The sequence below is a fragment of the Boleophthalmus pectinirostris genome, unplaced genomic scaffold, assembly GCF_026225935.1.
Source record: "Boleophthalmus pectinirostris isolate CB_2022bp ecotype Guang Dong unplaced genomic scaffold, ASM2622593v1 HiC_scaffold_6, whole genome shotgun sequence".
In the NCBI taxonomy this organism is placed as follows: domain Eukaryota; kingdom Metazoa; phylum Chordata; class Actinopteri; order Gobiiformes; family Gobiidae; genus Boleophthalmus; species Boleophthalmus pectinirostris.
Window position 1 is genome coordinate 3,542,958 of NW_026571447.1, and position 12,480 is coordinate 3,555,437.

Here is a 12,480-nt window from a genome sequence, read left to right on the forward strand (position 1 = left end):
TTAGATCTGGTTTAGATCTGGTTTTAGACCTGGTTTAGACCTGGTTTAATGTCCGGCAATGAGTGGAATTACCAAAAAAAAAAAAAGGGATATAGCCTAAAATATCCATCCATCCATCCATTTTCGTCCGCTTATCCGGGGCTGGGTCGCGGGGGCAGCAGCCTAAGCAGGGACTCCCAGACTTCCTTCACCCCAGACACGTCCTCCAGCTCCTCCGGGGGGACCCCGAGGCGTTCCCAGGCCAGCCGAGAGACATAGTCCCTCCAGCGTGTCCTGGGTCTTCCCCGGGGCCTCCTCCCGGCGGGACATGCCCGGAACACCTCCCGAGGGAGGCGTCCAGGAGGCATCCGGAACAGATGCCTGAGCCACCTCAACTGGCTCCTCTCGACGTGGAGGAGCAGTGGCTCTACTCCGAGCTCCTCCCGTGTGACTGAGCTCCTCACCCTATCTCTAAGGGAGCACCCAGCCACCCTGCGGAGGAAACTCATTTCGAGCGCTTGTATCCGCGATCTCGTCCTTTCGGTCACTACCCAGAGCTCATGACCATAGGTGAGAGTAGGAACGAAGACTGACCTAAAATATTAAAACAGCAAAATACCTGTGAGTAATTTATTTATTTCAACCAAGTAACTGTAATGTAATTACCACTCACTGAAACAGTAACTGTAACTGAATACAGTTACTCATAATTTGTACTCTGATTACATAACTCTGGTACATGTAATCTGTTCCTCCCCAACACTGCATATTTACAAGTTAAATGTTCATGAATTGTGCTGTCCCTTTACAAATAAATAAATAAATAAATAAATAAATAAATAAGGCTACAGTAATGACACATCTGAACACAACAGAGGTTTTCACACTGTAGGAACCTTCCTACCTCTGTGTGTGTGTGTGTGTGTGTGTGTGTGTGTGTGTGTGTGTGTGTGTGTGTGTGTGTGTGTGTGTGTGTGTGTGTGTGTGTGTGTGTGTGTGTGTGTGTGTGTGTGTGTGTTAGGGCTGTATGTCCTTCAGTCGATTTTACTGGTCAGTGGAGTTTTGGTCGACCAAAATGTATCAACTACTTATTTTATTTTGGGACAACATCAGAAAGTGAGTGAGCGACTGAATTATCTGAAGATTTGATATTTGTTTTGTATTTCTATGTAAAAAAGCAGATTACAGATTAGATTTATGATGAAGTTTAATCTGTTTTTATACACATACACTGTTTCATAATAGTAGTAGTAGTAACAGTAGTAGTAGTAGTAGTAGTCGTAGTAGTAGTAGTAACAGCAGTAGTAGTCGTAGTAACAGGAGTAGTAGTAGTAACAGTAGTAGGAGTAGTAGTAGCAGTAGTAGTTGTAGTAGTAATAGTAGTAAGAGTAGTAGTTGTAGTAGTAGTAGTTGTAGTAGTAACAGTAGTAGTAGTAGTAGTAGTAGTAGTAGTAGTAGTAGTAGTAGTAGTAGTAGTAGTAGTAGTATTTCTGTGTGGAGTTTGCATGTTCTCGTTGTGCAGGTTTCCTCCAGGTTTTCCGGTTTCTTTACCTCTTGAAAACTTGTCCACAAGAATCCTCCTGTGGGGCCAGGACTCCCTGAGAAACAGATTGTTAATCCCAAAATAAACAAATGGTATTTTTTTCTGCATAAATAGTTGTTTTTGCATGAACTCCCCCTTCAGGTGTCGTCCTGTCAGTGCAGTTTGGGTCAGAGACATAAAGACATGTGATCGTTTTCAGAGCTTTTCACAAGTTTTATCTTTAGTCAAACCAAGAATTTCTATAGTCACATACAGTCCTCCTGTTTTCTTGGTCTTAATGTGGCTTTTGTGTTTCAGACTCTCTTAAATATGGAGTCTGGTGAAGTGAATCCGACGAGGAAGCTTCTAGAAGATCACAGTACATCACAGTAAGTAACAAGAGAATCTGCACATCCAAAACTTCACTGAATATAAAAAAGACCAAAAAGTGAGTAAAGTGCAATTGTTCTTTATTCACATGGCTGAGGTTCAGAGATCTCTCCACCCTGAATGACCATTACCTGAAATGTTCCACAGTATGGCATTAAAGGAGATATACTGTGTTTGTGTCTGCTATATAGTTCATCTATGACACCCGTGGATATAACCCCTGTATAATACCTGTTATAATTTGCACAATTTAAAACACAATATTCATCAATGCACAGACTGTATATAAACAGACGCAGCTAACCCACTTGCCGCTGTGTTCCAAACAGGAAGTGCCTAACTTTCCTTTGAATCTGTTTCCAATTGACTTCACATTGAAAATTGTCACCCCTCTGTAACTGCTGCAGCTAGTCTCATCATCCATCCATCCATTTTGATCCTGGTGTTTTTATTTCACTATGAATAAATTCCTATTCCTAATATGGAACTTGGTTCCAAATGCGTCCCTATAGCCTCCAGAGAAGTGGACAGTCCATGATCTCCAATGCCCAAGCTGTACGTGCATGTGAGCTTGCATACGTCTAGTGCAGATCTGGGCATTGTACAGCTCCCAGGCCTCATACAGCCCTTTGATTGACTCTAACTGGCCCGTTTAAGATAATCTGGAATTACAAAATAAATTTTGTTAATAATAATAATTTTTTTAATCATTTTTACCTTATGCATAGATAAAGCTGCATTGTTTTTTATTTTAGAGGTGTTTTTTTAATGACATTTTTGTAAGGCAGCCTCACTTTTTCATTGCTTAGTCAGAACATAAACTCTTATCCGTCTGAGCAGCTCATCAAAACAATATTTACTGCTTTTTGTACTTATTGTACAAAAAGCCCCCCCCCCCCCCCCCCACCCCACCACACACACACACACACACACAATATTTTCTGTTTCTTATGTGGCCCCATTGAAAAAAAAAAAAAAAAATGCCCACCCCTGATCTAGTGCCTCTCAACCTCTTGCTAAAGCTCACAAGCTCAGTGTCAGTCATTGTGTCAATATGCAAAATTTATGAAGAAAACAGATTTGGTTCTTTTAAAAAAATGAGATGTGGTTCCAACAGTTCATGTTTAATGTCACATCACTAGTCTCAAGTTTACAAAATAAAAGCACTGACAAAGAAAGAGAAACACACAACAGCCACATGAATGCAGTGTGTGTTGTGCTTTAGTAAATTAATCTGTCAGTAGTTCGTAATTACATCTTCTAGAGATAAACTTTTGCTGCAACTGCTAATCGCTCTCTTGATGGCATCTGCTGTCGGCTTCAGAACCTGGTTGTTGCATCTGGTGTAACGGCCTTGGTTGAACGCTGTTGGGAAGTAACTCAGGATATACTCCAAAGTTTCCCTTGTGTGGCACAGTTGGCAGGTTGGAGTGTCCAGATAAACAGTTCTGCACGGCTGGAAAGGACGTCATACACTGCCTGAATCAGGAGAGCAATGTGGTGTGGCTTGCTTTGCCAGAGCTCCGTCCAGGTGACCTTATGCTCCATGGTCTGTTCTCACCTGGCTCAGGCCTACTACTGTCCCAGTCCAGCAGCTCTGCTGAACCTCTTTTCCTTCGTTGTAGGCCTGACCTGCTTCTGTATGAGCTTGCGCTTCTCTTTCCCCTTGCACTCTTTGTACCAAGGTGGAGTGGGAACATTCTCAAGTTCGCCCTGCCACTGGCAACCAGTCCCATCAGCTCTTTGTACAGCTTAACCATCTTAACCACTTGGACACTCCACTTCCTACTGGTCTTCACCACATCTCTGTTCATCAGCAGCTTGTCACCTTGAACTCCTCCTCTAGCCTTTTCAAGGGCAAATGGAGCTTGTGGTGTTGTGTTAGATGGTCTTACATTTTGGTCAAGTAAGACTCTATTCTGTCTACTTATTATTTTAAGGATTTATATGGGACAGCAGAAAGGAAAGAGTATGGAGTGAGCTAGCTGGAGATTTGGGACTGAGTCATGAGTTTAATCTGACCTTTGCATTTGAATATATAATCAAATCAATATTTTATTTAATAAATAGTTTTGCATGAACCCTTGTTCTGTTGTAGTCTTTTGAGTGCAGATTTAAGATTTGTAAGAGCTTTTGCCACACCACCTTCTCAGTCAACTGATCGATGTACAGGTCATGTCTTTAGTGGACTATAGCCCTAGATTCTAGGGCTATAGTCCACTAAAGACATGACCTGTACATAAACAGCATATTCTAGGGCCTAGAATATGTTGTTTATGTGGTGTATGTAAGTCGTGTACATGTGTGCACATGTGTGTACATGCAGTGAACGGAGGAATACATAATAAAATGCATTGAGTAGCATACTGAATACCCAAAATAAAATTTATTCTGTAATGTAATCTCTTACATGGTCCAATTAAAGTACTGTATTCTGAATAGTTTTACTCAGAATTGCATTTACATACAATAACATACGATTAAAAACAACTTCATGTTTGTTTCAGCGTTTATTATATATGTATGTAAAAAATAGACAGCATTGCATATGTAATGCTGTCTATTTTTTTCTCACTGATTCTCTGCAGTTTGAATCTTACATTGTGTGGTCAAATAGTGCCATGTCTTCCTTTCATTTTATGAAAGTAAGTGTATGGTGAATACGACCAAATGAAAATGTGGAATACAGGTCCTCAAAATTCATTTTCAGAATATGTATTCCCTGTACATGTATTCAGTTACTTCCCAACACTGTGTTGTTGTGTATATGTTGGTTATATGTTGGTTATATGTTGTTTTCCACAGACAGAGTGCAGAGCGTCCAGTCTCCAGCTGTTTGTCAGTGAAGAGTGACTGGTCCATGGAAAGACCTCCAGAGTTTAGAACTGAACCTCCTCCAAACACTTTGTAAGTTTGGGACTTTTCTTAGACCATGTAGCCTGTCTAAACCTTAGTTTAAGGTAAAAAGAGTATTTGCTTCATGAGCGGAATTTAGGTCAGTGTGAACTCAACAACCACATTCAGCTCTCTCTCTCTCTCTCTCTCTCTCTCTCTCTCTCTCTCTCTCTCTCTCTCTCTCTCTCTCTCTCTCTCTCTCTCTCTCTCTCTCTCTCTCTCTCTCTGGAGTGACTCCTCTCTCTCTGGAGTCTCTCTCTCTCTCTCTCTCTCTCTCTCTCTGAGTGTCTCTCTCTCTCTGGAGTGACTCTCTCTCTCTCTGGAGTCTCTCTCTCTGGAGTGACCCTCTCTCTCTGGACTCTCTCTCTGGAGTGACTCTCTTCTCTCTCTCTCTCTCTGGAGTGACTCTTCTCTCTCTCTCTCTCTGGAGTGACTCTTCTCTCTCTCTCTCTCTGGAGTGACTCCTCTCTCTCTGGAGTGACTCCTCTCTCTCTGGAGTGACTCTTCTCTCTCTCTCTCTCTGAAGTGACTCCTCTCTCTCTGGAGTGACTCTTCTCTCTCTCTCTCTCTGAAGTGACTCCTCTCTCTCTGGAGTGACTCCTCTCTCTCTGAAGTGACTCCTCTCTCTCTGGAGTTGCCTCTGCAACTGCACAGGCTGCAGCACGCTTGGCCCGTTGGTACCCATCAGCTGCCTCAGGAGTCCCACGAGCGAACAAGGCCCGATAGGACTCCTTCTTCAGCTTGACGGCATCCCTTACTTCCGGTGTCCACCACCGGGTTCAAGGATTGCCGCCGCGACAGGCACCACAGACCTAACGCCCACAGCTCCGAGCAGCCACATTGACAATGGAGGTGGAGAACAGAGCCCACTCGGACTCCATATCTCCAGCCTCTCCTGGAATCCGGGAGAAGTCCTCCTGGAGGTGAGAGTTGAAGGTCCCTCTGACAGAGGCTCCACCAGACGTTCCCAACAGACCCTCACTACACGCTTGGGCCTGCCAGGTCTTTCCGGCTTCCTCCTCCGCCAGCGAACCCAACTCACAACCAGGTGGTGATCAGTTGACAGCTCAGCCCCTCTCTTCACCCGAGTGTCCAAGACACGCAGCCGGAGATCAGATGACACGACGACAAAGTCGATCATCGACCTCCGGCCTAGGGTGTCCTGGTGCCACGTGCACTTATGGACACCCTTGTGCTCGAACATGGTGTTTGTTATGGACAAACTGTGATTATCACAGAAGTCCAATAACAAAACACTGCTCGGGTTCAGATCAGGGAGAACGTTCCTCCCAATCACCGCTCTCCAAGTGTCACTGTCATTGCCCACGTGGGCGTTGAAGTCCCCCAGGAGAACAACGCAGTCCCCGGTTGGTGCACTGTCTAGTACCCCTCCCAGGGACTCCAAGAAGGCCGGGTACTCTGCACTGCTGTTCGGCCCGTAGGCCGACACCACAGTGAGAGACCTGTCCCCGACCCGAAGGCGCAGGGACACGACCCTCTTGTTCACTGGGGTGAACTCCAACACACGGCAGCTGAGCTGTGCCCGGCCGGGCCCCGTGGGGGCCACCAGATGACGCCGTCGTGCTCCTACCCCAGGCCTGGCTCCAGGGTGGGGCCCCGGTAACGCCATTCCAGGCAACATAACTGGCCTCTGTGTTGCACTCATCATAAGGGGCTTCTGAACCGTTCTTCGTCTGACCCGTCCCCCAGGACCTGTTTGCCTTGGGTGACCCTACCAGGGGCATGAAGCCCCCGACAACATAGCTCCCGGGATCATTCGGGCACTCAAACCCCTCCACCACGATAAGGTGACGGTTCAAGGAGGGGCCAATGCTAGTCATGTCCATTCAAACACTGTAAGTCTTTATTTATACAGCGCTTTTCACAGACATTTTTTGGTCACAAAGACGCTTTACAGAACATTACATTCAGCATTATCAATTCACTCTATTCCTGGTGATGGTAAGCTACTGTTGTGGCCACAGCTGCCCTGGGGCAGACTGACAGAAGCGCACTGTCATGCCAATCGGCGCCAACAGTCCCACCGACCACCACCATCACTTACACACAGTGTGGGTGAAGTGTCTAGCCACTAGCACCAGTGCTAATTTCCACCTGTCAGCTTCATTGATTGTATTTAACTGACCTTGACTATCAACTGTTCATGGAGACCTGTAGCATGTTTTGGTTTGATGGGGGAAACCGGAGCACCTGGAGGAAACCCATCCAGACACAGGGAGAAACATGAACACACAGAAAGGCCCGGGTGACCCGGGAGCCTTCTTGCTGTGAGGCATGAGTGCTAGTGCTAGTGCTCAGCCACCGTGCTGCCACTGTCAAGGTAATACAACAAACTGAATCAAAACAACAAACTGCAAACTTGAAACATAAATTTATTCATGATATTAAACTATACTCGCCATTCATTTCAAAGACTTCACTCATATGTTTTGTAATATCTGAGTTTATTCTCAAAATATTGTATATTTTTACAGATAATGCTAAAAAAGAGACCACTTTAACCTAATGCAATACCATAATTATGAAAACAATACACTATGTATGGAATAATTCAGGGAGAATGCAGTAGTATGCTTACTATATGAACTGTTTTCCTTCCGTTACCTTTGCCGGTAAAGGAGGGATAAAATAGGATAATTAATAAAAAATAAAAAAAAACTGAATTCATTAGATTGCTGCAGGAAATGCTTAGTAGTATTAATATCCTTGCTTTTAGAAAGTTTCATGATGAAATATAAAGTTTAACACATAAAACCAAACCTTAAAAAAACATAATTTTCGGTAATGGAAGGAAAAGTAACAGAGGGAAAATTTCAATTTTTTTAGACTTGTAAAACACAGGTTTTACCAGATACTAACACCTAATAGTTCTAATTTTCATAAGTATACTACCTAGAGATATAGATTAGTCAAAGATGAAGCTTGAAAGTCAACCTGAAGAGGATTTGCAGGTCTTTGAAATTTGGGAAGTAATTCTTGTTCAAGGCCTAAAAATTGCACGTGACATGGTCTGTTTAAAACCTATGGAACTTTAGAACCAAAAATGGTACAGAAAACAGGTCAACAGTTTCATAAACTACAGTACATATGTATCTGTTCAATACATTTTTATATCAGATGTATTAACTTGAATTTTTGGCCTTGCTGTTTACTTCTGCTTGACCTGGTCCAAACTTTGTTTTCCACAGACAGAGTGCAGAGTCTCCAGTCTCCAGCTGTTTGTCAGTGAAGAGCGACTGGTCCATGGAAAGACCTCCAGAGTTTAGAGCTGAACCTCCTCCAAACACTTTGTAAGTTTGGGACTTTTCTTAGACCATGTAGCCTGTCTAAACCTTAGTTTAAGGTAAAAAGAGTATTTGCTTCATGAGCGGAATTTAGGTCAGTGTGAACTCTCATTCAGCTCTCTCATCTCTCTCTCTCTCTCTCTCTCTCTCTCTCTCTCTCTCTCTCTCTCTCTCTCTCTCTCTCTCTCTCTCTCTCTCTCTCTCTCTCTCTCTCTCTCTCTCTCTCTCTCTCTCTCTCTCTCTCTCTCTCTCTCTCTCTCTCTCTCTCTCTCTCTCTGGAGTGGCTCCTCTCTCTGTCTCTCTCTCTCTCTCTCTCTCTCTTTCTGGAGCAGGGTGAGTGCGCTGCTGTTGCCATGTTTAATTGATGATTATTTTGGATCAACATCCAGAGATGTTCCTGGTGTAAGTTTGTTTCCCACTTCACTCCGCAGTCTATTCCATCTCTCTGGTCAGCTGATTGTCAGCTGATTGTCAGCTGATTGCTGATTAGAGGGATTAAAGATGTGCACGTCCTTTCATAAAATGATCTCTGGACATACATTTGACAGCTGATCCTCGGAGGAGCATGCGACCAAAAGACAATCAATGTCACGCTGTGGTCACACGCTGCACACATCACATATTACAATAACAAAGAGTAAAACATATAAAAAATTGCAATAAAAACTTCTAAATAAGTAGATATAAAATTATATAAAAAATAGCAAGCGACCGGTGTCAAATAAGGCATAATTATATAAATGTACAGTGTATGTACAAGTAACGTAAAAAAAAAAAAAAAAAAAAGAAATATTGTAATATACGTAAATACAGTATATCAGTTATTTCCAAGGTCATAAGGAAAATTGTGCAAATATGACATGAACATAGGCTTATCTGTGACATAAGGGTGAGTTGTACAGTTGAATGGAGTATGGTATGAATGTATCTGTATCACTCACTGTTTGAGCGGAGCTGCAGGAGCCTGTTGGAGAATGATCTTCTCTGTCTCTCTATAGTCTGGTGCAGTGGGTGAGCAGGAGTGTCCATGATGGAGAGTAGTTTGTCCAGTGTCCTCGTGTCCCTCACAGTGACAAATGTCTCCAGCTCACAGTTGATCACGTGAGCAGCTTCACGGATCAGTTTGTCAATCTGCCCAGTGTCCCTTTTACTGGAGCTGCTCCCCCAGCAGACCACAGCTAAATACAGAACACTGGCCTCCACAGACTGGGAGAAGATCTCCAGTAACTCTAGCTGAAAGACCTGAGCTTTCTCAGGAAGTAGAGTCTCCTCATGCTCTTCTTGTGCACAGCATTACTGTTCCCTCTAGTCCAGCCTTTTCACCTGGACACCAAGGTACTTGTATCAGTCACTATTTCCACATCATGGCCCTGGATGGTGATGGGTTCCACTGGTGTCCTCTTCCTCCTGAAGTCAATCACCAGTTCTTTGGTCTTGTCCACGTTCGGAAGCAGATGGCTTGACTGGGACCACTCCACAAAGTTTGCAATCAGTGTCCTGTTGTCCGGCTCCTGTCCATCTTTGATACACCCAACCACTGCAGAATCATTAGAGAACATCTGCAGAAAGGACTTCACACTGGGGGGCTGTTACATTTCTGACCAAAGTATCAGACAGGGTGGTTCCCAGTCGCACGTACTGAGGCCTGCCTGACAGGTAGTCAATAATCCAGGTGCTAATGGAGGAGCTGACACCCATCTTGAGCAACTTCTCACTCATCAGAAAGGGCTGGATTGTGTTAAAAGTACTGAAGAAATAAAAAAAACAATGTCCTCACAGAGCCCTTAAACACTGTCCAGATGTGAATGTACCTGGTGTAAAATCATCCACAGCAAAGTGGCACTGATAGGCAAACTGAGGATCCAGGGGCCACCAAAGGTCTGAGATGAGCAGGTCTCTCAAACACTTTCATGACAGTGAAATGTCAATGAAACTGGTCTGAAGTCATGAAGTCCAGATGGAATAGGCTTTCCACAGGAGATCTTCCATAGAACCAGTATCCTGGTAAGCTTCAGACTGAGGGTGAAGAGAAAGTGCAGGGTTCCAATGAGCTGTGCTGCGCATGTCCTCAGCACACAGGGGTTGAGTTGGTTGTTTGTTTTGATTAGATTTTTTAGATTTTTGACTTGTTTTGATTAAATTTCTCCAGCTGTCTTCTCACCTGTGCAGGAGACAAAGGGCCTGTCCACTCAACAACGTTTTTTTGGTGGAAAAGGTGATGTTTGTATTCGTTTTGGTCTTTTGTCCACACGGAGCCAGCATTTTGGGTGAGCGAAAACTGAGTTTTTTGAGAGTTTTTTCAGAGTGGAGAAATCTGAGAAAATCGGTGCTACATTGTCATAGGGACAAGCAAACCGCAGCTTTTGGAAAACGATGATATCACAACCCCATCATCTCCAGGGTCCTCAGATGCAGCGAAGCCTGCAGCCCGAACTAGAACTAGCCTCCACAGAACGCAAGACTGTTACCGAAATGGGATAGGTGTAGCTTACGGCGCAGCTCCCGTCACCCAGCAACCGAGACACGCTGCTAGCACTAATGCTAACAACAGAATACGCACATGGATCAATAACAAAGAATACGCACGAGTAATTAAACTGTTGGATTTTGAGACCAAGTTATTCTAACAATTCTCATCCAAAACTTATGGCTAAAACCGAAAACTTTTGCAAAACAAAACGCCGATATTTCTGGGATACATTTAAAATAGGCTAAATTACCTTAAAGTAAAAAAAAAAAAAAAAACGTGATGAGATTTGCATTATTAAATATTATTGTCATTGTTAATAGAGCCACATACCAGTGTGGCACATGTATTACATCGTCTGGACGTGAATATTTCTTGATCCGACAAGTGTGTCAACGTGAATATTTTTCTGCCCGTAAAAGAAAAAATCCAGGAGTGTTGTCGTGTGGACGTAGCCAAAGACACTGGGCTGGGTTCCTCTGTGGGGGTGGGGGGAGGTGTGGGAGCAGAGGTGATGGGTGATGAATGGCCTTCTGAGTGGTGTGCAATGAGATGTCGACTGGGCGTCTGGGAGGTGTAAAAATGGGGGTGCCAGGGGATAAAAAAACTATTAAAATGCAAATTGAGTAGATTTGACTTGTCTGGGCTATTGTCCTGCTGCTTTGTTTTGGTGTTGAAACCTGTGATGGCCTTCAACCCTTTCCACACGTCTAGGTGTTGTTTTGATGTAGTTTTGCCTTCAACATCTTCCTGATATGGGTTTTGCTGAGTTCCTGAGTTTTGCCTCCAACTTTCAAACCTGATATGAGAATTAAACAACCTCTACACACTCTGAGTGAATCACGCTCTTTATAAGCACTCCAAAACATCAGTCATTTCAATAAAACATGTATTTCTAAATGATTAGATGATAGGAAAAAATCTGTGTGTAAAAATGTTGTTTCAGAGGCGCAGAGTTCACTTTTTCTCTAAAGTTCCATGAGCCAGTGTCCTCTGCTACTGTATCTCCTCCTGAGCCCCTCCATTTTACCCCTGTGTGTCTATCAAACCCTGCTCATTATCAGCTCATGTAAAACTAAGCATGAGCGCAGCCGCCGAGCCAATCACCTCTGCTGATGGGCTTTATGTAATAAATACACTAAAGTCACTCCGGTCCATTGTTCCATGTGGCTCATGGTGTTTGTGGTGAATGATGCAGGGTGCATGTGACCCAAAAGTAAAGTTAACAGACTTAAATCTAGTGATTGTACGGTGTCTCGGATGTTGTGTATATGTTGTTTTTATGTTGTCTTGTTTTCCACAGACAGAGTGCAGAGCGTCCAGTCTCCAGCTGTTTGTCAGTGAAGAGCGACTGGTCCATGGAAAGACCTCCAGAGTTTAGAGCTGAACCTCCTCCAAACACTTTGTATGTCTGGGACTTCTTCTAAAATGTGTCACTTAATATTACATGTTGCTGTTGTTATTGTTGAATTTTCTGTATCTTACTTTATTAGAACAGAGTCTGCAGGTCTCAGCTGTTTGTCAGTGAAGAGCGACAGCTCCATGGAAAGACCTCCAGAGTTTAGAGCCGAATCTCCTCTAAACACATTGTATGTTTGGGACTTTTCTAAAAGCAGTGGCTTTACACCCCAGGTTGTTTTTTTATTATTATTCTTTTCTTTTCTGTATGTTACTTTATTAGAACAGTGTCTCCAGATCCCAGACATTTGTCACTGAAGAGAGATGGATCCAAGATGAGTCCTGCAGACTTAAGTTGTGAACCTGCACCGTCAGAAACTACGTAAGGCTTTTTCAATGGGTTCAGTTGTTATGTTACTTATAATTCAAATACAGTTGTCAACTTTTGTAGCAGCTCATATCTTGGGTGTGTCAGAGGTTGTTGTAAACCTAAAAAAAGTGTTTCTTTCTGTTTCTGTGTTACA

General features: G+C 43.5%; 1 protein-coding gene across 11 annotated transcripts in view; it reads left to right on the forward strand.

The window, feature by feature from the left end:
* Positions 1-12,480, forward strand: part of LOC110163986 (NACHT, LRR and PYD domains-containing protein 12-like) — a 65,896-nt gene that overhangs the window by 996 nt on the left and 52,420 nt on the right. For 4 of the 11 annotated variants that reach the window (XR_008633490.1, XM_055164225.1, XM_055164228.1 and 1 more), the window contains exons 2-5: positions 1,820-1,890; positions 4,697-4,798; positions 7,996-8,097; positions 11,862-11,963. Coding sequence is in view for 10 of the 11 variants with exons in the window: in XM_055164225.1 (XP_055020200.1) it covers positions 1,832-1,890; positions 4,697-4,798; positions 7,996-8,097; positions 11,862-11,963 (365 nt within the window). In the remaining variant the exon portion in view is untranslated. Of the gene's footprint in view, positions 1-374; positions 550-1,819; positions 1,891-4,696; positions 4,799-5,327; positions 7,128-7,995; positions 8,098-11,861; positions 11,964-12,480 lie in introns of those variants that run through there. The other 7 variants (XM_055164231.1, XM_055164232.1, XM_055164226.1 and 4 more) reach the window with 6 other exon arrangements.